Raw genomic sequence first — 21,960 nt, 5'->3', positions numbered from 1 at the left:
ATGATAAGCTAGTTATTGTATTTATTTATAATTTATTAATTATATGATAATTGATATTTCTTTTTCTCAATAACCGACCTTAGTGGGTGGTTATACGGTTTTATGGCTAAGTGGGATAAAGAAGAAAAATGGTTTTTCTAATCATTCTACAACAACACGACTGATTAGATTTACTATCGAGTGACTAAACGATAAGGATCGAGTTTACTATACGATAGTACTCTTTTTCTAAACGACCGAGTATCAAGTTTATGCAATAGGCTTCCATCTTCTACACGATACTTCTGTCCATTCCTCGATCATTTCCTCCTTCACTCCAATCTTTCCCTCAAATCAAAATCAACTAGAGCCCACAACTCCTGGATTCTTACACCGAGAATACCAAGGCAATCTTGTGGTAATGTCCGGATTTGTTCAAGGATCGAGTTGATACTCGTTGTTGGTGTTCAAGGGAGTTCGAGTTCGAGTTGTTCACTGCGTTTGAGTTTGATCGAGGGAAACACTTGAAGAAAAGTTCTTCAAAGGTATTGTTTTCTTGATCCTTTGTATTTAATTCAAAAGGCATGCTATAATTTATGTTTAATGCATAATTTGTTTTGTATGATTGTAAATGTTTGAGTTCTTTCACAATGAAGTTTGGGATGATCCACTTCCGCTCAAAGATCCTCTATATTTAGAGTTCCTTCAAGGGTGAGACCATTTGTTCAAGTCTCGGAGACATCACTTAAGGGAACACTCATCTACTTAACCATAAGATTGGAAAGAGTGAATTCCATTTTGTATTATTATGTTCTCAGCTCCTCACTCGGTCTTGTCCCCAAAATGGTTGGCATATTGGGTTGGTGAATTGGCCACCCTTACTTATACAAATCAAAGGACAATCCCTCTTGAACTAGAGTTCATAATATACTCAGGATTAAGAGTAAGTTGCCTAGGTCATCCTATTGAAATAGAAACCTAACTAGTTAACGGTGTTACATCTAGTGGTTACTATTTCGCGGTCTAGTCTTATGCAAACTCATTGCATATGATATCTCCATTTGCATGTCAACTACACGAACGCATTAGATCATTGTGTTTGTATCAAATACAAAGTGGGTCGTATCCATAGTGTTACAAGGATAAGGTACCCAACCTTATCCATATACTATAAACCCTTCAGGCTACATCTTGAATATTGATCCCTATATGTCTCCACATATAGTTCAAGGCTTATAAGACATCCTTGGATGTTATTTTATTGGATTTAGGGTTATTAAGACAAAATAGACATATGACACAAACGATAAGATTTATTGAATTAACATTTATAACTCTTTATTGTTGAAGGTCAATTAATAACACTTACTATCTACGAGTTTTAGGGCATAAAACCCAACATTGGAGATTATAGAGAGCCGAAGAAAGTGCATAAAGATTGGTGGCGCCATCCTCACTAGTTCTGATTTGATGATCAATGCCTTGCCACAGTTGGAAGCTACAGGTAGAAGAACTAGAACCTCCACCAGTACCCTGAAGAGAGAGGATCAACGTAAGCCTTTAGAGGAAGGATGGAAGCTAAGAAGAGGGCAGTTCATTATAACTTCATCTCATGTAAGATCCTAGGTATCGTCATTGGGTCGTGTATGAGAAGAGAGCTCTATCTTTACTTTTCTTTCTCCCTCTACTCACGCTTTCAAAGAAGGAAGCCTTGTGGGAACTCATCTTTGCAAGATAAGAAAAGTAACAGAGTGAGAAAATAAGGGATGACAGTATAGGTGTGCCTTGGTGGCTGAAGGCGACCCGAAGCTAACTTGAAGAACAATGTGACAATTCCTTCTCTTTGAAATTAACAAGCAAAAGGCTAACCTCTAGGGGACTCCGGGTTGGCAAGACCGATAAGGACTAAGTTTTTTGGGGTGATAAAGTTGGAACCGTACTTCGTATCCTTATCCAAGTTTTGAATAGCCTTAGCAAAATTCCTTGCAATAGTGAACTCCTGGGGCACTGAAAAATAGTAAAGAGAAAGGGTAAGAGGAGAGAAAAACAAGGTGGTTTCAAATAAGAGAAAAAGAGAAAGGTCCTTATCATATTCCTTAAACCTCGTCGGAACCGCATAACACATACTCGCTTCATCAGAAGATAACCAATCACCGCTAGCAAAAAACTAACGTTCCTTCCAATTTTTCACTGAAGAAACACTACCCACCAAAGCTTTCTTACGAGCCATAATATAATAAAAATAATCTCCAAAATTTGTGCTATGACTAATTTGATACAATAACTAGAAAGTAGGGATAGACAAGGGCTACCCATCACTATAGACTTGCCAAAGAGAGTAAGTGCTTATGAGATGGCTCCATCCATTTGGCAAAATTTGGCCAGGAGCAAGTTTTAAAGCTAAAGAGCTCTGAAGAAATAGAGGTAAAGAAAGGCGGACCCCAAAGCGAAACATGGCGGGATAAAGGACTACCTCCCCCTCAAGAAGGTTGTTTATGGTTTTGTCTGGATGAGGAACCCTCAAATGAACCATGGGAGGAATGTCATATCATATCGTAAAATCTCAAGTTGACTTGAGTCACAAAGGATCACGAATCCCCCACAAGCATAAAAGGTTCCTCAGTATATGGCACATATGAGCCTGAGGACTCACAGTAAGGCGAATCCCCTACAAGCATAAAAGGTTCCTCAGTATATGGCACAGACGAGCCTGAGGACTCACAATAAGATGAAGAGGAGTCATTTTCATCTAAAAGGTAAGTTAATCTCCTCCATCTCTAACTTACTCTACCTCTTTTGTTAAATACTGACTTAAGATCAGAGTGTCTGTGGCAAGCACCACACTGGTGTGTTATTTTTATTTTATTTTATTTTTTATTGTTTTGCATGTAACCTCTTCTTCAAATTATAAATTTACCGTTAACGACACGTGAAAGTCAAGTGAGTTCACTTGGCTGAATTTTTCCATCAACACATATAGTATTAAATTTTCATGAATATGTCGATATTTGTATCAACATTTTTACATGCCAGTGGATTTAACATCAACATGAAAGATGAATCGATATATCCGTTATATTGAAGAAAATTCATGAAATATTAAGAAATAGCAAAAGTGTAGCATAACATGAATATAATATTTTAGATATATTTAAAAACGTGCAAAATGTTTACATATTAATTTAGATATATTTTTGAATTTTTTGTTTTTAACAAATTTAAAAAATAGCCCTTGAATCAATATTTAATCTATATTTTCCATGCTATTTCTATAGAATTTATATATCAACATTTTTGTCAACATCGATATTTCAAATTTTGTATACTATTGTCGTACTTAAAATTTGCTGCTCATATCTCCTATCTCATAATGCTAATTTATTGTCGATTTTTCTATTAAAAAGATCAGTATTGATTAACTTTTTCACTATAGTTTTGGGGGAAAAAATGCAATATTTCTTATGTGAAAATTATTATTATTCAATTAATTAACTTGGATAAAATTCAACTTGAAGATGTTATATTTGAAATTTATTAAAAGTATTAAAATTAAACAAATCTTAAAAATAAAATTAAACCATCCAATTAATGAAAAAAAAGTTTCATATGTCACTATTACGTTACAGACAGCGTCTGAAAATTGGAATTTCATGAAAAAAAAGGGCAAGGAGAGCCTTTCGTCGCGGCAAAGCCATTTGTTTGTAAATGCTCTAGTGGGTTTGGTGAAAGATTCCCACCACTATCCTTCCGTTCCTCCCTTTATGACACGTGTCCATTGAAAAGAAAAAGGCATTTTCTTATTAGATAATAATAATTCCGCCACTTTTTTCTTTTCCTTTTTTCGAATGACACTCATTTCTACTAAAAACCATATTTGATGTTCAAAATAAAAAAAAGTGAGAATCTGTATTATTTATAACAAATATAAATATTATACCAACTTTTTTCACCTATAAATGTAAGGTAAATAGAGTTTTAATATTTTGACGTCAGTTTCGATTCCAACTGACTTGTTTAAAAACATTTTTAAGGGGTCGATTATTTTTTTAGAAGGTAGATAATCGAAATCTTAGATATTTAGAATTGTATATATTAGGAATTATATATATCTACATTTTTAGATTATCATATTTGTTTTATAGGAATACTTTTACAGGTATCTAGGAATATTTTGATAACTGTGTCTGTTTCGTAGGATTTCTACTCGGACTGTCTTAAATTAAGAATGCTGTTACGACTATTTATTACTTTATAATTAATTTTTTTATATAATTTGAACATATATAACATATTTTTTTTATCAATTTAAACTTCTTTTAAAATTAATACAATTTATATTTTTTTTATATATTACTTTTCTCAACAAAATAATATATTATAATTTAAGATTTTTTATAAAATAAATATTAATTTAAACTTAAATTTGAATATATTGCTAATAAATAATAACTATGATATAATTAAAAATATATGATATACATGATTGACAGTATTTGTTTTAATTATATAATGTAAATGAAGATTAATATATATTTAAAATAAAATAAAATAAAAAGAAGGACAAAAAAGTAAAATGAAGATGTCCTCAACTCAAGAATCTAGAAAATCTATGTTTCAGGAGGATATCTAAGACTCTCCAGATACCCTTTGTTCGGACATCCTAGAAATCTTCAGATGTTGAGACATTTCACAATATCGCAAAACAAACACGGTAATCTAGATGTTCACTCCATAATCTAGGATACCTGCGAAACAAATGACCCCTTAGTCTCTGAACTTTTACCGAAAGTAATAACTTAGTTATTGAATTTTAGTTTGTAACATTTTAGTTTTTGTATTTTCAGTTTTATAACAATTTAGTCCTTAATCTTCAATATGTAATAATTTAGTTCTCATAATTTCAAATTTGTAACAATTTAGTCTCTAATGTAAAAAATATAATCAAAATTTGATGTCAATTTTTCTTATTTTATGATGTAGACTTTGTATTTAATATTGAATATCTAATTGGTTTATTGGTTTATTTATGTAGAAAAACTTATTAAAATTTTCACACAAATTTTTACGATGAGGATTAAATTGTTACAATTTGAAAGTATAAGAATTAAATTATTATATATTAAAGTTTAAAGATTAAATTGTTACGAAATTGAAAGTACAATAACTAAATTGTTACAAACTAAAGTTCAGAGATTAAATTGTTACTTTTATGAAAATTTAAGTACTAAAAGTGATTTTTAACCCAATTTTAATTTTTTAAAATTGGAGTAATTTATTATTAGAATATATGTGTAATCACAAGTATTAAACAAATAATTTTCTATTGTTGTAAGCCTTTTTTTTAATATTTAACAAAATTGATATGAGATGTATTTATTTGACAATGTAATATTGTAATTGACCAAACTACTACGACAATAAATCAATGTTACTGTTTGAACTTTGGTCGAGAATATAAGATATAATTGTCCAAGGAATATAAATGACATATAAAAGGTATAATGATTAAGGTTTTTTTTTTTTTAATAATTAAAATCGTGACATTATTAATATTTTTGTGACCACGACATAATGTCAATATAGATATTTGTTGATGGCTATTTAATTAATATCTAATATCTTGACTAAAAAATTAAATTCTTGAACCACATATTAACAATGATAAATTATCATGGAAAATTTAACGGTGACGGTTTATCGATGTAAAAAATTATTGTATGTTTTTTTACTGCAGTGAAAAGTCATAAAACACCCAATAATAATATTTTTTTTTAAGTGTTATTTCAAAGATTAAAAAAAATCATAAAATATAAAATCTTGACAGTTGAGTTATGTTGAAGACATTTATAATTTTTCATGCAAATTAAAGTTTTGAATCCCGTTATTCACATAATTATGATGTCATATCTATTTTTAAATTTATCTTTACTTTTAATATATATAACTTATACAAATACAATAAATGAGTAACATTTAGCTTTTAACTAGAACACATAACTCAACTAATTTTAGGTATTAGTATATCTGTTTATAGATTAAAAAGTTCAAATTTTCATATCAATAGGTAGAATATTATGTATATTAAAAAGAAAAATTAGATCCTATTTGGTAATTATTTTATTTTTTATTTTTTATTTTTAAACATTAAACCTATTTTCTCCAATTTTTTTATAATGATCTACCTCTTTCTTAAGCACAATGGTCAAATTATTAGTCAAATTCCAAAAACAAAAATAAATTTTTAAAAGCTAAGACCCCATTTGGTAACCATTTTATTTTTAGTTTTTAAAAATTAAACTTATTTTCTCCACATTTTTGCATTTTTCTTAATTACAATAGTTGAATTATTAGTCAAATTCCAAAAACAAAAATAAAATTTTAAAAGCTATTTTTTTTTTTTTCAAAATTTGCCTTGGTTTTTCAAACCATTGGTAAAAAAATAGACAACAAATGAAGAAATTTAGGAGCGGAAGTAGTCTAGGCCTAATTTTCAAAAATAAAAAACAAAAAACTAAGGCTTCGTTTAGTAACTATTTGTTTTTTGTTTTTGTTTTTGAAAATTAAGCCTATTTCATACACATTTCTTACAATGATTTGCATCTTTCTTAATTACAATAGTTGAATTCGCTAAGTTTTAAAAACAAAAACAACTTTTTGAAAGTTACTTTTTTTAGTTCTCAAAATTTAGCTTAATTTTTTAAACAATGGATGAAAAGTAGATAACAAAAAAAGAAATTTAGAGGTGGAAATAGTGTCTATTGGCTTAATTTAAAAAAAACAAAATGGTTACCAAACGAGGCCTAAATGGTTAACAAACGATGCCTAATTTTTTTACTTTTAAAAAATTGACTTAATTTTTTAAATTATTGATGAAGAGTAGATAACAAAAGAAGAAATTTGGAGGTGGAACTATTGGTGAAAAATAGATAACAAAAATAGAAATTTAGAGGTAAAAATAGCGTCTATAGATTTAATTTTTAAAAAATAAAAACAAAAAATGAAATGGATGTGAAACGGAACTAATGAAATTGACGAAATAAGATTTTTAATTTATTGATTTTTTTTTTTTTTTTTGCAAAGGAATTTATTGATTTTCAAACTTGATAAAAAGCTTGATACATGTGATTTAAAGCTTTAAACTTAAATTCACGATGGTAAGATCTATGATAAAATCATAATATAGAAATTTAATAATAATAATAAAAATAGATTCTTTTAGTTAAGAAAAATATGAAGGAAAAAGTATTTTAATAATATCTATTAGGGAAATTATGATATAATCTATATGATATACAATAACATGTAAATATATGCATAGATGTCTCCAAAATTTGCCAAATAAAGTAGTTGAGTTAAGATATCCAAAGATCTCTCTAGAATCAAAAGGAAAACAACAATGAAAATGAGTCTTGGAAGTGTTCATGTTAGTGGAGTGGTATGAAAGCACAAAAAAACTTACCAATGCAATGATAACTTCTTAGTGCAACCACCACCATAGGATTTATTTATTTTTTCAAATATAAGGTTACTTTTTGTGGAAAAAAGAATCTCAAAATGATGTTGATTTCAGACTAATTTTAATATAGTCAATGTAAAGTTTGTTTCTAATGAAAAAAATTAGAAATTTGGTAGATAAAACTATGATCTCTTAAAGGCAAAATGATATTGTTGGAGATGCGAATATAGTTTTACATCAATTAGAAGTAGATAATATTTACAATTATATAAGCTAAGATGAATTACACTTTTCAATCGAACAAAAAGCAATCATATGGATTTTAGTTGAATAGTGGATAAAAGAGAAAAAAATATTAAAAAAAAGAAAAATTTGTCAAGATCGAATACTCTTAAATCTATCAATTGACTCAAAAGTTTAAGCCAGTAGATAAAGATAAATTTAATTATATATTATTAACACCCCCCTCATTTCGCTTGAAATAGGAAGAATGCCCAACAATTGAAAATCAACATTAAATGGGGAGGAAATAACATTGCAGGATTTTGAATATAGACCTTCTGAACCAATCTGCTTTGATACCATATTTCATAGTATGAGGTTTTATCTCAAAACCAATTGACAATGAGAGGAGTAGCCCATCTATCTTATAAGAGTGTTAGATTTCTTAGGTCATGTTTGGTAACTATTTGGTTTTTAGTAAGCCTATTTCATCAAAATATTTTTCTAATGATTCGCAACTTTTGAATTTTTAGCCAAATTCTAAATTCCAAAAAACAAAATTTTGAAAATTACTTTTGTTTAGTTCTTAAAATTTAGCTTGATTTTTTAAATTATTAGTAAAAAGTAGATAATAATAGAAAAATTTAGAGAGATATAGATTTAATTTTAAAAAACAAAATAGTTACCAAACCCGGGTTAATTTTTTCGATGTGAATTTTTCAACAGATACTTGAATGGATTGCAGATAGATGTGTGGCACTAAAGCATTTTTATGGTAGAAATATACGAAAAGAGACATTGTTCTAACACGATTTATCTCGATAGTGGGTAAAAATATTATATTTTTGTTGATAAGTTTTAGAAATAATAATTTAAATTCAAATTTAAGAAAAAGAAAAAGAATTCCTTCTACCAATAATTCCACACATAAAAGGAAGTGGAAGCCCATAAACTCTCTCTTCATCTCGGCCTTCTCCAACTTATTCACCAATTAGTGATGGAGGGCTTTCATTTTACTTGGAAATGGCTGTTGTTAACGCTGCTGCTAACGTCACCGACGGTGAGCTTTGTAGGTGGAGATGATGAGAAAGACAAGGAGGAATGCACACAGCAATTGGCTGGGATGGCCACGTGTCTGCCGTACGTGAGCGGTGGTGCAAAGGCTCCGACGCCTGACTGTTGCAGTGGACTGAAGGAAGTGCTTAAGAACAACAAGAAGTGCTTATGCGTTATAATTAAAGACCGAAATGACCCTGACTTGGGGCTTCAGATAAATGTCACACTGGCCTTGGGCCTCCCTGATATTTGTCATGCCACTGCCAATGTCTCTAATTGTCCAGGTAAATTCAACCAATCAAAATCACTTCATTTGATTTTTTTTTAGATGTATGTTTTAGTCCTTAACGTATATATATATTTTTCTAATTTAGTCCCTATCGTTTATAATGTTTAGATTTAGTTTTTTATGTATTGACATTTTTTATGGAGCGTTTGAGACAACAAGTGAAGTTTAATCATGATTAATATGTTGTGAAAGAGCAATGATTAGCTGCATCTAATCTCATGCTTTCATTTCCTTTACGTCCAAAGAAAAAAAAATATCATTTTTTTTCAAGAAGTTATCATGAGACAATTTTTTTTATTGGACAACTACTTGCCGTGAACAAAGATAAATGCAACCTAGACAACATCAAAATATTTTTTGTCATGAAATTGATGTTTTAGTTATGGGACCCATAAATTTCTTTAGCCAAACAAGAAGTTGAGAATTAACATTAGAGTTCAACCTCTTACTCTTTGAACCAAACATTTCCTCATCAACTAGATGAAAGGTTGAAATTTCTACCAAATTTCTAAATGATTCCCTTTCTTACTTAGAGGAAGAATTAGATTAGCTTGAGATGTTGGTTGATGATAAATTTGACTAAGGATAAATTTATATTTCAAAATCCTGAGTTTAACCGTTACTCATAGAAAAATATAATTGAAAAATATGAAAAGAGTAGAAACTAAATTGATACGAATTACAAATCAAATTTAAAAAATTAAATCAGCTTATCTATAAGAGTTGAAGAAACCAAAGAAACCAAAAAGTGCTTTTTTAACTCTGATATATTTAATCAATTTAAAAAATATATTCTAATATGGGATTTGTTTGATTTATTTATTTAATGGGGTTGATGCAGCTCTTTTAAACTTGCCACCCAATTCAGCTGAGGCTCAAGTTTTCTATCAACTGGGCAAGGGAAATAGCTCCTCCTCTGCTGTAGCACCTGCTCCCATAAGCCCTTCTCCTACCATTAACTCAACAGGTAATTAATGTGCCTATCAACTTATTTATTNTCTAAGGCTGGGCAAGTCGAGTATATTTCAAATAATTCATATATATATCCAGGTTTATTTCAAATAATTGATATATATATATATATATGGTCAATAATGGGTTTTCTTTTTCTTCATCAAAATTGCAGTTGGAGGGGGAAGTAGAATTGGGCCAGACAAGGGTGGAGCTTACAACATAGGAAAGAAATGGCTGCCATTGGAGACTTTGGCTGTTGGAGCTCTATTGCTTTTGTTTTGGTTGGATTCATATCATGTGTAGAAAGGCAGACAATTTGAGCATATTCATGGTTTTATTATATCCATCACATATATAAATTGATGTTCTTGGTTTAACATGATCAGTATTGGTATGTTATTGATATAAAATGTCGAGTTTGTTTGATTGCTCATATGAATTTATTTTTATGTTTTCAAATTTATTGAATTCAACCATTAAGAATTTGACAGACGATATGAATTTTGTTTTTGATAATTATTCTCATGTTTATATCTTTACCATAAATTGAAGGCTATCGATTTGAATAATAATAATAATAAAATATAAATGCCCATTTAGTAATTTTTTTTTTAAGAAAAGACAATTCATTTATTACAAGAAATTTGGACTTTGATGTCGGTTGGAAAAACTAAAAACAGATTTACAATATCAGTTTCTTAAAAGAAAGCGGATCTTTAAGGTCGGTTTTAAACTGACATTGTAAGCCGACCTATAATGTTGGTTTGAAATCGACATTAAAAGATTCGAATTTTTTAGAAGACCCTAGCCTCCACATTTGATTAGATCTCCCTCTCCTCTCCGTCTCTTTCCCTCTCTCTTTCACGACAGCAACCAGCCCCTCTAGCCTTCTTCATCCGGCCAGTAGACTAGCAACCGACAACGACGATGTTCTCCTCTCCCTTCTCATTCCGATCAATCACAGTCTTCATAACGCTTTCGTCTATGGAAGCCACTTAATCGTTGACATCTTTCGTGTTCTTCTGAAGCGCATTCCTCAATCGACGTGAGTTGATTGAATATAAGGTATCCATCTCTTTGTTTTTATGAACTAAGGATGAATGCGAGCTGCTGCATCTACTTTTTTTTTTTCTCTTCTTTATTTTTCTTTGCGATTTCTGCTGATTAGAATCCCTAGCTCGAGATTTCCCTCTATTCAAAGACATTAGATAGATCAGAGGTAGTTAGTTTAGTTCAATTCATTTGAAATTAGTTCAAAAGTCACTGGAAAATTTCATTCACTGATCCGATACTGAAGATTCCATCGGGAAGTTGTGAAAATTTTAGGCAGGAGAGAACAGTACAATTCTCTGTTTTTGTGTTAAATCCGTAATACAGCCGTTGTATAAACCAAGATCTCTTTGGTGCTTTCGTAACTATGTTTTTAAGCTTTTATACATGATTTTAGTTTGAAACTTGAAGTTAAATGAAAAACTACACGTCTGTACTAATAATTTCAGCTTCATAGGTACCAATTTATCGCCATTAGCTTGCTGCTGATAGTAAACCAAACCACCCATCGTCTAAAAAGATCGGTGCTTACCTTGTAATTCAGTCTCAGTTTCAAGTTCTATCGCTATGTTTTTCATGCTCTGGCATTAGTTTTGAATAATCCTTTGCTTGGTGGTATCCAATGCAAGTAGTAGTGAGCTGATGAGAATTGTGTTTGTGGAATTAGACATTGTGAATTGGTTTATGTTTGGAAAGTTTTTGAAATTTAAAATTGAAATTAATTGGTTTTAGAAAAGAAATAATAATCAAAACTATGTGTGAAATGGAGAAGGACCATCCTAGTATAGTTCTGGTAGGTAGTTGCAACTGAAGAATCTATATTCTTTTGAGACTTCAATTCCTTAAAATCCATTTAGTTAATTACTTTTAAAGATTTTGAATATTGTTTTTCACAAATTTCTTTTAAGAATCTTGATGAACTCTATATGTATTTCTATTTTTTCTTGGACATATACTGTGTATGTTTCTTTATTTGTAAGTGAGATTCAATTTTTTGTGCTTTTATGATGACAAAAAATTTGATTGTTTATTTTTGGGGTGAGATATGGGTGTGTTAGATAAGATTGGTTAATTCATTATGACTTCAACAAACTTGGGTGCTCTTTAGCATTACTCAGCCATCTTAGTTTGCTTGCTTAAGATGTTGATCTTTATCAATTGAATATCATGGTAACTAAATTATACATACATATTTTGCGATTTTTGTGAAATATTGAAGTCAAACGTAGGTTTAGTTCTTCCTTTTTTCAATTTTTACATTTGTTCTTTTCGATTTGGTTGTCCATCTATTTAACATCTCTAAGTTCATAAAATCAAACATATTTAATCTAATGACTCACTACAAGAAATCTGTCATTTAGCAACGAAAAGCTAGCGACTAAAAATACATCGTCGCATCTCTAGGGATGAAATGTATTTTTCATCGCAAAGGTTGCAGAATACATAAAAAGTCGCAAACTTGCGGCTATAAATCCTGTTCGTTTGTAGCAGTCGCATAATAAGGTGCGACTATTGCCATTTACGTCGCACTATGCAATGAGACGTGAGAAAAGTTGCTGGTCCAAATTGTGACTAAACCTCAATTAGTCTCAAATTGCGAATCTTTCTGCCTTTTTCGCAAGCCCAATTAATTGGTGGGACATTATGGCACTATAAGGTATGCGATGAAACCACATTTAGTTGCATGATGCGATGATTCGGGCCGTAGTCGCAAATCATAAATCTTTTCCCCAATTCCCTTTTCTTCTTCGTTTGCCACATCATTCTTCAGGGTTTGGTTTTCTTCTTCTTCCATCCCAAAACTTCACTGCCGTCCGTCAGGGTTTGTTTCTTCTTTCTCTCTCTTCCGTTCACCACCATCACCGTCAACACGTCTCCAGTAACCTTCCGTTCATCGCACATCACTGTCACATGTGGGTTTTCTTCCTTATCTCTCTCTATTCTGTTTCTACATCCTCATTTGTCGTGTTTCTCAGCCTTACTCTCGCAGGTCTTCATAGGCTACCAGAAGTCGCAGCTACGAGTTTATTTTGTATTTAAATTTGCCTTTGACATTGTCGCCGCCAGATTTGTACTTGATACCATCAAATTCGTAGTAGAATCCATCACCGTTAATTGGTATTTACATTTATCAATTTGTTGTTTTCTCATATGATACTTGAGTTTATTTTGTATTTAAATTGTAATTTGGAGAATGATTGAAAGTTTTTATGTGTTTGAAGAATGGTTGTGACTCCATTGTAAGCTTAATTATGTCCTTTTATGTACTCCATTGTAAGCTTGATTTTATTCTTGGTTAAGCTCCTTGAATGTAATTTGGAGAATGGTTGTGTAGTTTGTATGTGTTTGAAGTGAGTTTTGGAGGATATTTTGTGTGTTCAAAGTGTGGACTGCAAGTCATTTTATGATTGTGGATTGATGAATTTATTGTGTGAGTTGGAAGTCATTGACATTTTGACAAGTAACATACAGTTGTTTTGTTTACTTGATTTATGTGACTCCATTGTAAGCTTGATTTTGTCCTTAATTAAGCCCCTTAAAAGCTTTTAGTTCCTTTCATTATGTTGAAAGTAATTGATTATTCTTATTATGATGAAACATTGAAAGTTATACACATTTTTGTTTACTTTAAATAAGTTTATGAAAAGTTTTTATATATCATTTGATGCTTGTTCATAAGATATTTGAGTTTATTATGTATTTAAAATATAATTTGGAGAACGGTTATTAGTTAAATTATATGTATTTGAAGTGAGTTTTGGTTGATACTTTGTGTGTTCAAACTGTATTTTAGAAGTCATTGTTTGATTGTGAGTTGGAAGTTATTGATATTTTGGCCGGTTATCTACAATTGTGTTTATATTTCTTTGGGTTGAAAGTCATTATGTGATTGTGGAATTGGAAGCATTTGATTATTCGTTAAGCTCCTAAATTAAAAGTTTGTAGATCTTTCCATTGTGTTGGAAGCATTTGATTATTCTTGTTATTATGGAATGTTGAAATATATATATATATATATATATATACAACCTATTTTTGTTTAATTAAAACAAGTTCATGATAAGTTTCCATATATATGATGTATTTTTCATTGGATAAATTATGGATAATCGTTGGATAAAACTACGAAAGGCTATGCAAAGAATATACCGATGGAATAAGATCATTTATTAGTTTGGCAAAGAAGCATGTTGATAATAGAGGGTTTACACGGTGTGTAAAAAGTGTCAAAATGTCATAATGAAACGGCTTGGGGATGTAGAATGTGATTTATACTCACATGGAAGGGCTATCGCCTACAATAGGTGAATATACCATGTGGAAAACCCAGATTTGTCCTTTTTGAAACCTATTAGAATAGATAAAAAAACATAATGAACATGTAGAGACATTTCATCAAAATTTAGATAATGCAAGTGAAATGCTCGAACTGTTGAGTGATTTGACAAGGGGGAAATATTAAAACTGCACATCATGATGATGAAAACTCCATTGAATTTGAAACAAGGGAGAATATGGGAAATAGAAGTAATAAGTTTCAATCAATGTGTGATGACATTAATGAAGAATTATACCTTAGATGTAGTAAGATTTCTATTTTACTTTTTCTGGTGAAATTAATGCATATCAAAGTACTTAATCATTGGAGCAATAAGTCATTTGATATGTTATTAGAATTGCTCCAAGAAGCAAATGCCAAAATCTCATTTTGAAGCAAAAAAGACATTGTGTGACTTGGGTTTAGGTTATACATGCATACATGCTTGTAAGAATGATTATTTGCTATTTGGAAAGAAAATGAGAAAGCAGAAATTTGTCTTCAATGTAGCGAATCTCGCTACAAAATAAGTAACAAGAAAGGGGAAAATCATTTATAATTAGTTAGAATTACCTAATTAGTAGTTACAATAACTTGGGAATGGAGTTGGTAGCTATGGCGAAAAAGCAGTAGCTCAGACCTTACCTGAAAAGTATCGTCTTACAAGCAATTCAATGAATTTTTAGTGGAATGAGTGTTAACTTGATTGAAGAGATTGTTAGCCATTTTCCCCATTTTTTTAGCTTATTTGGAATATTATAAATTCAAGTTTGTTAGAACCACTGGTGTGCAAGTATAAATTTTATTATTCTCTTTGAGCGCTAACTATTATTCGTACCTTATGAGCAAGGTTGTTAAAATTTTGTTTGTTGAGATCTTAATATGTAAAAACAATTAAGATTATATATATATATATATATTTCAATAACAAAACAATGACAAACATTTAATATCGGACAATTACTAATAAAAAGTAGATGAATGTCGGTTGAAAACCGACATTGAAGATAGTATTCAATGTCAGTTAAAAATGACATTGAAGATAACTGACACTGAAATCTTGATCATCTATAATGTTGGTTTAAAATCGACATTGAAGCCAACCGATTTTGAAGACTTTTTATAACATGATCTTCAATGTCGGTTTTCAACTGACATTGTACCCCTATACGTTGGGAATGTCCTAAACTCGTAGTTCGTAAATGTTGTTAACATATTCTATTTATCAATAAAAATGTCATTGAGTATTTTATTCAATTATTATTGATATTGCATAGTATTTTATTCAATTATTATTGATATTGCTTTCTTTTATGAAAATCCAAGAAACAAATCCATGGTTATAATATGAATACTTTAACTTTTTGTGGCGACATAAAAGAGGATCAAGTTTTAGTATATAGCCAAAATGGTCTATAAGTATATGGATGAGATTGGGTGATACCTCATCCTGGTGACACTATTGGATGCGACCCATTTTGTATACTGATACAAATGATGTGATCGAAAAATCATTCGTGTGAAAATATGTGAGTGGGGGCATCCTGTGCAATGAGTTTGCATAAGACCAGACTCGAAATAGTCACTTTTCTTTATAATAATCGTTTATTGTTAAAACTGACTATCTCAAACTCAATGACCTAGGGTAACTCGATCTTAATCCTGAGCTAACTATGAACTCCTGTTTATTCAAGATTATCCTTTGATCTGCATAGGTGAGAGTAGTCCAACAAAACTGCTCAATAAGCCTCATATTTTGGGGATAAGACCGGATATATCGGACATAGGTTTGCAATATGGAATTCGCTCCTACCCGATTTAGGGTTAGCAGATAGGTTGTTCTCTTAAGCGCTGATGCCTTGTCTTGAACAAGGGGGCCCGCCCTCTCATGAAATAAAGGGTTATGATTTATGAGTTGGACTATAAATCAATTGTTCAATGGAGGATCAGTGAGAGCTTAAAGAGCGATATGTATTTACAGGGGTAAAACGTTAATCTTTGACCCAGCTATAAATAGGAACGACCTGTGATACCGATTATGGTTAAAATGGACAGAAATATATCTACAGTGAGGAGAGTGTAACTATCGAGTTATAGTGGAATGTCTTGGTAGTTAACGAATATTGATTAATTCGGTTTAAAGAGTTTAACCAATTAATTACAAATAGTTAAAGCTCATGATCTGTAGGTCCATAAGGTCTCTCTACTAACTCATAATTTGGATTAGTAAATTGAGTAATCTTGATGAGATTTGAAATTAGGGTTTAGAATTTGAAATGTTTAGATTCAATTAGGGTTTCTATTAATTGTATTCGATACAATTAAAATGTTTAGTTTTATCAAAATTAAACAAAATTGAAGAATCAATTAATATTTAAATTATTAATTATATGAAATTAAATTCATTGTAGTGAAATTATATTTTATTAATTTAATATTAGATATTAAATTAACAAAATTAATTAAAAGGTTTAATTAATTAGTTTTTTTAAAATTAATTTGAATTAATTTTTATAAAACTAATAAACAAATAAATTAGTTTATTTGTAAATTGTTATTAGAAATCATTTTTGAAAACAAAATTTTGAAAAACCAACAAAATGGAAATTTCCAAAAGTTGGAAATCTCCACTATGGTGTAAGCACCTTATTCATCCAATTCCACTCAATCCATGAAGAAAAAGTTGGCCTTCATACAAGCTTTGAGATTGCATGATGAAAGTTTTATAAATTAGAGTGTTGGGCTGAATGATTAGCCAAACATTCAGAATTTTTACAAGAATTTTGCAGAATTTGAAACCCTCTTCAGTCTTCATCAAACCTAGCTCAATTTAGTGTTTCCACCACACAATCCTTGCAAGAGAATAGTAGAGAAGATCTTTGTGGTGGTCTACTTGTAGATTGAAGCATCTTTACATGGAGCTCGGCTGTTTTTGAAGAGGTTTCATCAAAGGTATTGTGTTCAGTAAACCCTCTTCTGTAATAGTTACTTTGAAGCATGTTTTAAACTCAAATTAGGTATAATTAGAGTGCTTATTGGTTTTGATTTTCTCCGTTGCATGTTAATTTACTCTTTCACTATAATGTCAATTTTAAACTGACATTAAAGCCCAATTTTGTAGTAGAGATTCAAGAATTAAATAGAGTCACAAACCTCACCAATAAGGGTAGAGGGAAACAAATCCGAGATAACAAGAGAAACCCACCCACCTTGTTAGAGCCAGAAGAAGAAATAGGGAAAAAACTGAAGGGGTCAGATCACGCAACGGAAACGTTCTCTCGTGTGAGTCCGCCTTGCATCCCACGAATCAGTTTTTGCAAAATCGTTCTACTAGACGGAATAGATAAATACATAAATTAGCATTCTATTGGAAAAGGGTTAGAACGATGCTTACTTTTGTAGATTCCCCAAGTGCCACGAACAATCCTCTCTAAGGTTCCAACAAACAATCTCGAAACGGTCTTGATCACAAATAACTCCTTGAGCGATCTCAAACACTACCATGAGAGTTACCTCGTTATTCTCTAGAATTCCAATAAAGGGATAGGTGGTATCCAACTATTGGGATAGGGACATGAGAATAAAGTTTTGGAGAGTAGAAAGGATTTATGGCTTAGAGAAAATTCTACACAATAACACTAAAGAGTTGTGTATAGTTTCTTTGAATGAAAATTGTGTATTCAATGTTGTGCATTCCCAAAGGGCGATGGGGAGGTTTTTATATAGAAAAAGGCTAAGCATCTTTCTCGATATATTTTCCTTTTCTATAATTAATTAAATAACCTTTATTTAATTAATTAGCCAATTTAATTAAACAACACTTATTCAATTAATTGACCCAATTAAATAAAACTTATTTAATTTGCACAATTAAATAATACTTATTTAATTTGCACAATTAAATAACACTTGTTTAATTTTAATATGTACAATAATTAAATAACTACTTGTACATTAAACCCAACTTATTGTATACATTTAATTTTCATATACATTCCATGTATATATGAAAAACCTCTCGATTAATTAATTATTTGTGAATCTAATTCACTTGAATTAATTAATTTGAATCTTATTCAAATATCACTTTTCAATTTGATTATAGATTATATCCATAATAACTTATATATTAATCACATTAATATATAGTTTCCTCAAATTAATTTGAACAATTCAAATTATCCCTCTTAAGTATCCTCTAGTGAGCTAACGAGGGGACCTAATGGACCTGTAGATCAGAAGCTCCAACGATATGAGATTAATGGGCTAAACTCATTAACCAAATTAATCAATATTCGATAACAGTGGGTACACTTCACTAAAGACCCAAAACTGCACTCTTTTCACTACATATATATTTCCATGTCTATGGATATGATCAAAACCAGCAAGTTAGTCCTTCACGAGTGTTTGTAACTCCAACTGGGTTAGATTACTGTTTTATCTTTAGGTTACCTCTAAATCCCTAAGTACTAGTGCTCATCTAATGAATAACCTTTTATTGTCCAACCAATAAATAAAAACCTCTCTCGGGCCAATGAGAGGGTAAGACCCTTTGTTCAAGTCCCAGAGACACCACTTAAGGAACACTCATTTGCTTACCCTCAAGGAAGGAATGAGTGAATTCTATCTTTATGGTTATGTTCCCAACTTCTGGCTCGATCTTATCCCCAAAATGGTAGGCATATAAGGTCGGCGAATTGGCCATCTTCACCCATATAAACCAAAGGAAAATCCCTCGTGAACAGAAAGTTCATAATATACTCAGGATTAAGACGAAGTCACCTAGGTTATTCTATTGAAATAGAAACCTAACTAGTCAATGATGTTACATCTAGTGGTTACTATTTTGCGGTCCAATCTTATGCAAATTCATTACATAAGATACTCCCACTCGCATGTCACCTACACGAATGTGTTAGATCATTATGTTTGTATCAAATACAAAGTGGGTCGTATCCATTGTGTTACCAGGATAAGGTACCTAGCCTTATCCCTATACTATAGACCCTTTAGGTTGTATCTTGAACAGTGATCTCTGTATGTCTCCACATACAGTTCAAGACTCATAAGAAAGCCTTGGATGTTAGCTTATTGGATTTAGGGTTATTAAGACAAAATAGACAACAATACAAACAATAACATTTATTGATTTAACATCTATAACACTTTATTGATGACGGTCAATTAATAAAATTTATTATTTATGAGTTTTAGGGTATAAAACCCAACAAAAACACCTCTCCCTCCAATCAACATCCAACAAACAGCTCAAGCAAAACAATGGGCCACTCTATTCGCAGAAAGAGAAAACCACACAAAAGATAGCACATGGGCAGATGAAGCAAAGGCCTCGATGTCCTTAACAAAACCTGAAAATTTAGATAAGTTTTGATTCTTATGATCTAAACATGGCATTAATAAGATCAACAAAATCAGACTCAACTGTGATCGGGGGAGAGGATCCATGAGCAAAACTATCAATGAAGATGTTCAAACCTTTAACCACAACAAGGGCTTCGAGGATTTTAATGGGCCATTTAAACCGCACCCTATCACAGTCAGCAAGAATGAGAGATTCAAAGGGAGTCACGAACCACCCAACTAATCCCACCAACATCCTCACGATCACACCACGAAGTGTCTGAGTTAAACTTCTAAAGCCCATCATCAGGCGGTGTTCAAAGATCTTGAATCACCGGAATTTCCCTCCTGTTCGGGGAAAACCCAACCCCGTTGATCCTAACAAACTCCTCCACGTACAAAGAGATCCTATCCAGCAACGCGCTTCTAACCAGAGACTGGCTACTAGACATGATAAAATTCCTGCAGTTCCACATATCCCACAGAAGAATGGCTACGATATCCCAAGCAATTGCGGTGTGATCACAGTGCTAATCGCTTTGCCGGTTGCTCCCCAAGGTTATGAAGGAATCGAATTCCTCGTAGAATCGTGTGAACACCACACAATTTGAATTCAATTTATGTATAGTGAAGAAATTAAGAAGAATGCAAACATGCTTTAAATAACAGGATAAACATACAAGAAGCCTAAGCATGCTTTCTACAGAAAAATTAGAGAAGAGCAAGCTCACCTTTGACAAAGGTTTTGCCAAGAATCTTGACAATTCACGACTTCGATCTTCTTTAATGGAGAAAGGCGTTGACACATGACTGCATTTCAATGCTTCAACTGTTTCAGTACGTGGAAGAACCTTCTTTCTTAGCAGAGATAAGCCTTGAGCGGTCAGACCAATTACAATCGATTCGCTTCATCGTAAGGGGCAAAGAGAAGCAGTTTTGCTACTAAGAAAGCGAACGGTCCCTCGCCCTGTTCGGCATCCTTTCCAGAGTTTTTGTTTGTGTTCCACCGGGCTACTTTCATATTAGAGCATAAAGATACTTTTTCAAAGTGAAACAAAAGCAAAGGCCAAAAAAGAGGCTTAAAACGCATTTACATCCTCTCGGAATATGTAATACTCGATTCTCGGAATCGGCATTTTCCTATGAGTGCAAGATTGCCATTGTGTGGTCCTCTATTTACGTCCACTAAGAAAGCCCGTTTCGTGGATACTTGATTCTCGAAATCGATGTTGCATTTTCATGAGCGCAAGATGGCCGCTGTGCGGTCCTCTGTTTACACACCTTAGGGGTGGTCCCCCTCTCCCTATTGGTCGAGCTGCTTCGCCCCTCTCCCTATCGGTCGGTCCCAGCTCCCCACTCAATTAACAACAGCTTTTCTAAGAATTCTTCACGAAATTTTCCTTCAGGATCACGAGCAAACTTTCTATAGAACCACTGGAACTATTCCTCCAAGAAAGACACCATCAAACAGTAACCTTTTTTAAGGGAACAAGAAATTTGGATGTGTGGGCTCCAAACGTTTTTGCCAGAGGGAATTTTTCCAGGGATGTTAAGAGAGTGAGAGATTTATGAGTTTTCTTGCAAAGAGTTATCTGTGATTTTCCAAAAAATCACAGATAAGAGAAAAGGGAGGGAGAGGGAGTTACGGTAACTCCCTTTCACGATCTGCCATCATAAGTCCCCTGAAGTGGGGAGTTATCATTTATATTATTAAAATAATATAACATGTATGTTATATATTTATTAAATAACAAACCATATAACTCTCTCTTATAACCTATAGTTTTAATATGAATCATATTCATATTAAATTTTAACCTATAGTTTTATACAAATCTTATTTATATAAATAATATTTGAATCTCATTCAAATATTTTTCTCTCACATATTATATAGTTTAATTATAAATCATATTTATAATTAACTATATTTCTGTAATACATCAATATACATTATACATTATATTAAACTTATTAATATAATTAATTACTTAAATTCCCATAAATAATTTGAACAAGTCAAATTTTTACAAAAACAATTATTTCTTATTTTTATCCTTAGTGAGCTAACAATGAGACCTTATGGACCTACAGATTAGAAGCTCAAATGATACGAGATTAATCAACTAAACTCTTTAATTGGATTAATCAAAATTCATTAACTACTTGTCACTCCACTAAAGATCAATAATAGCACTCTTTACACTATAGATATATTTTTGTATCTATTGAATATAACCAATCAACAGTAAGTTGACCCTTCATAAATTG

The 21,960-nt window shown here is 31.4% G+C and overlaps 1 protein-coding gene across 1 annotated transcript; it reads left to right on the top strand.

Moving 5' to 3' along the window:
• Positions 1-8,598: 8,598 nt before the first annotated feature.
• Positions 8,599-10,389, top strand: LOC120086506 (non-specific lipid transfer protein GPI-anchored 13). Its single transcript, XM_039043187.1, has 3 exons — positions 8,599-8,997; positions 9,844-9,969; positions 10,129-10,389. The coding sequence occupies exons 1-3, from the start codon at positions 8,655-8,657 to the stop codon at positions 10,257-10,259; spliced, it is 600 nt and encodes a 199-aa protein (XP_038899115.1). The 5' UTR covers positions 8,599-8,654; the 3' UTR covers positions 10,260-10,389.
• The last annotated feature ends 11,571 nt before the right edge of the window (positions 10,390-21,960 follow it).

Source organism: Benincasa hispida, chromosome 9 (assembly GCF_009727055.1).
Source record: "Benincasa hispida cultivar B227 chromosome 9, ASM972705v1, whole genome shotgun sequence".
Lineage (NCBI taxonomy): Eukaryota > Viridiplantae > Streptophyta > Magnoliopsida > Cucurbitales > Cucurbitaceae > Benincasa > Benincasa hispida.
Note: the sequence above shows the minus strand (reverse complement) of the source record. Positions and strands in the feature narration are given on the sequence as shown.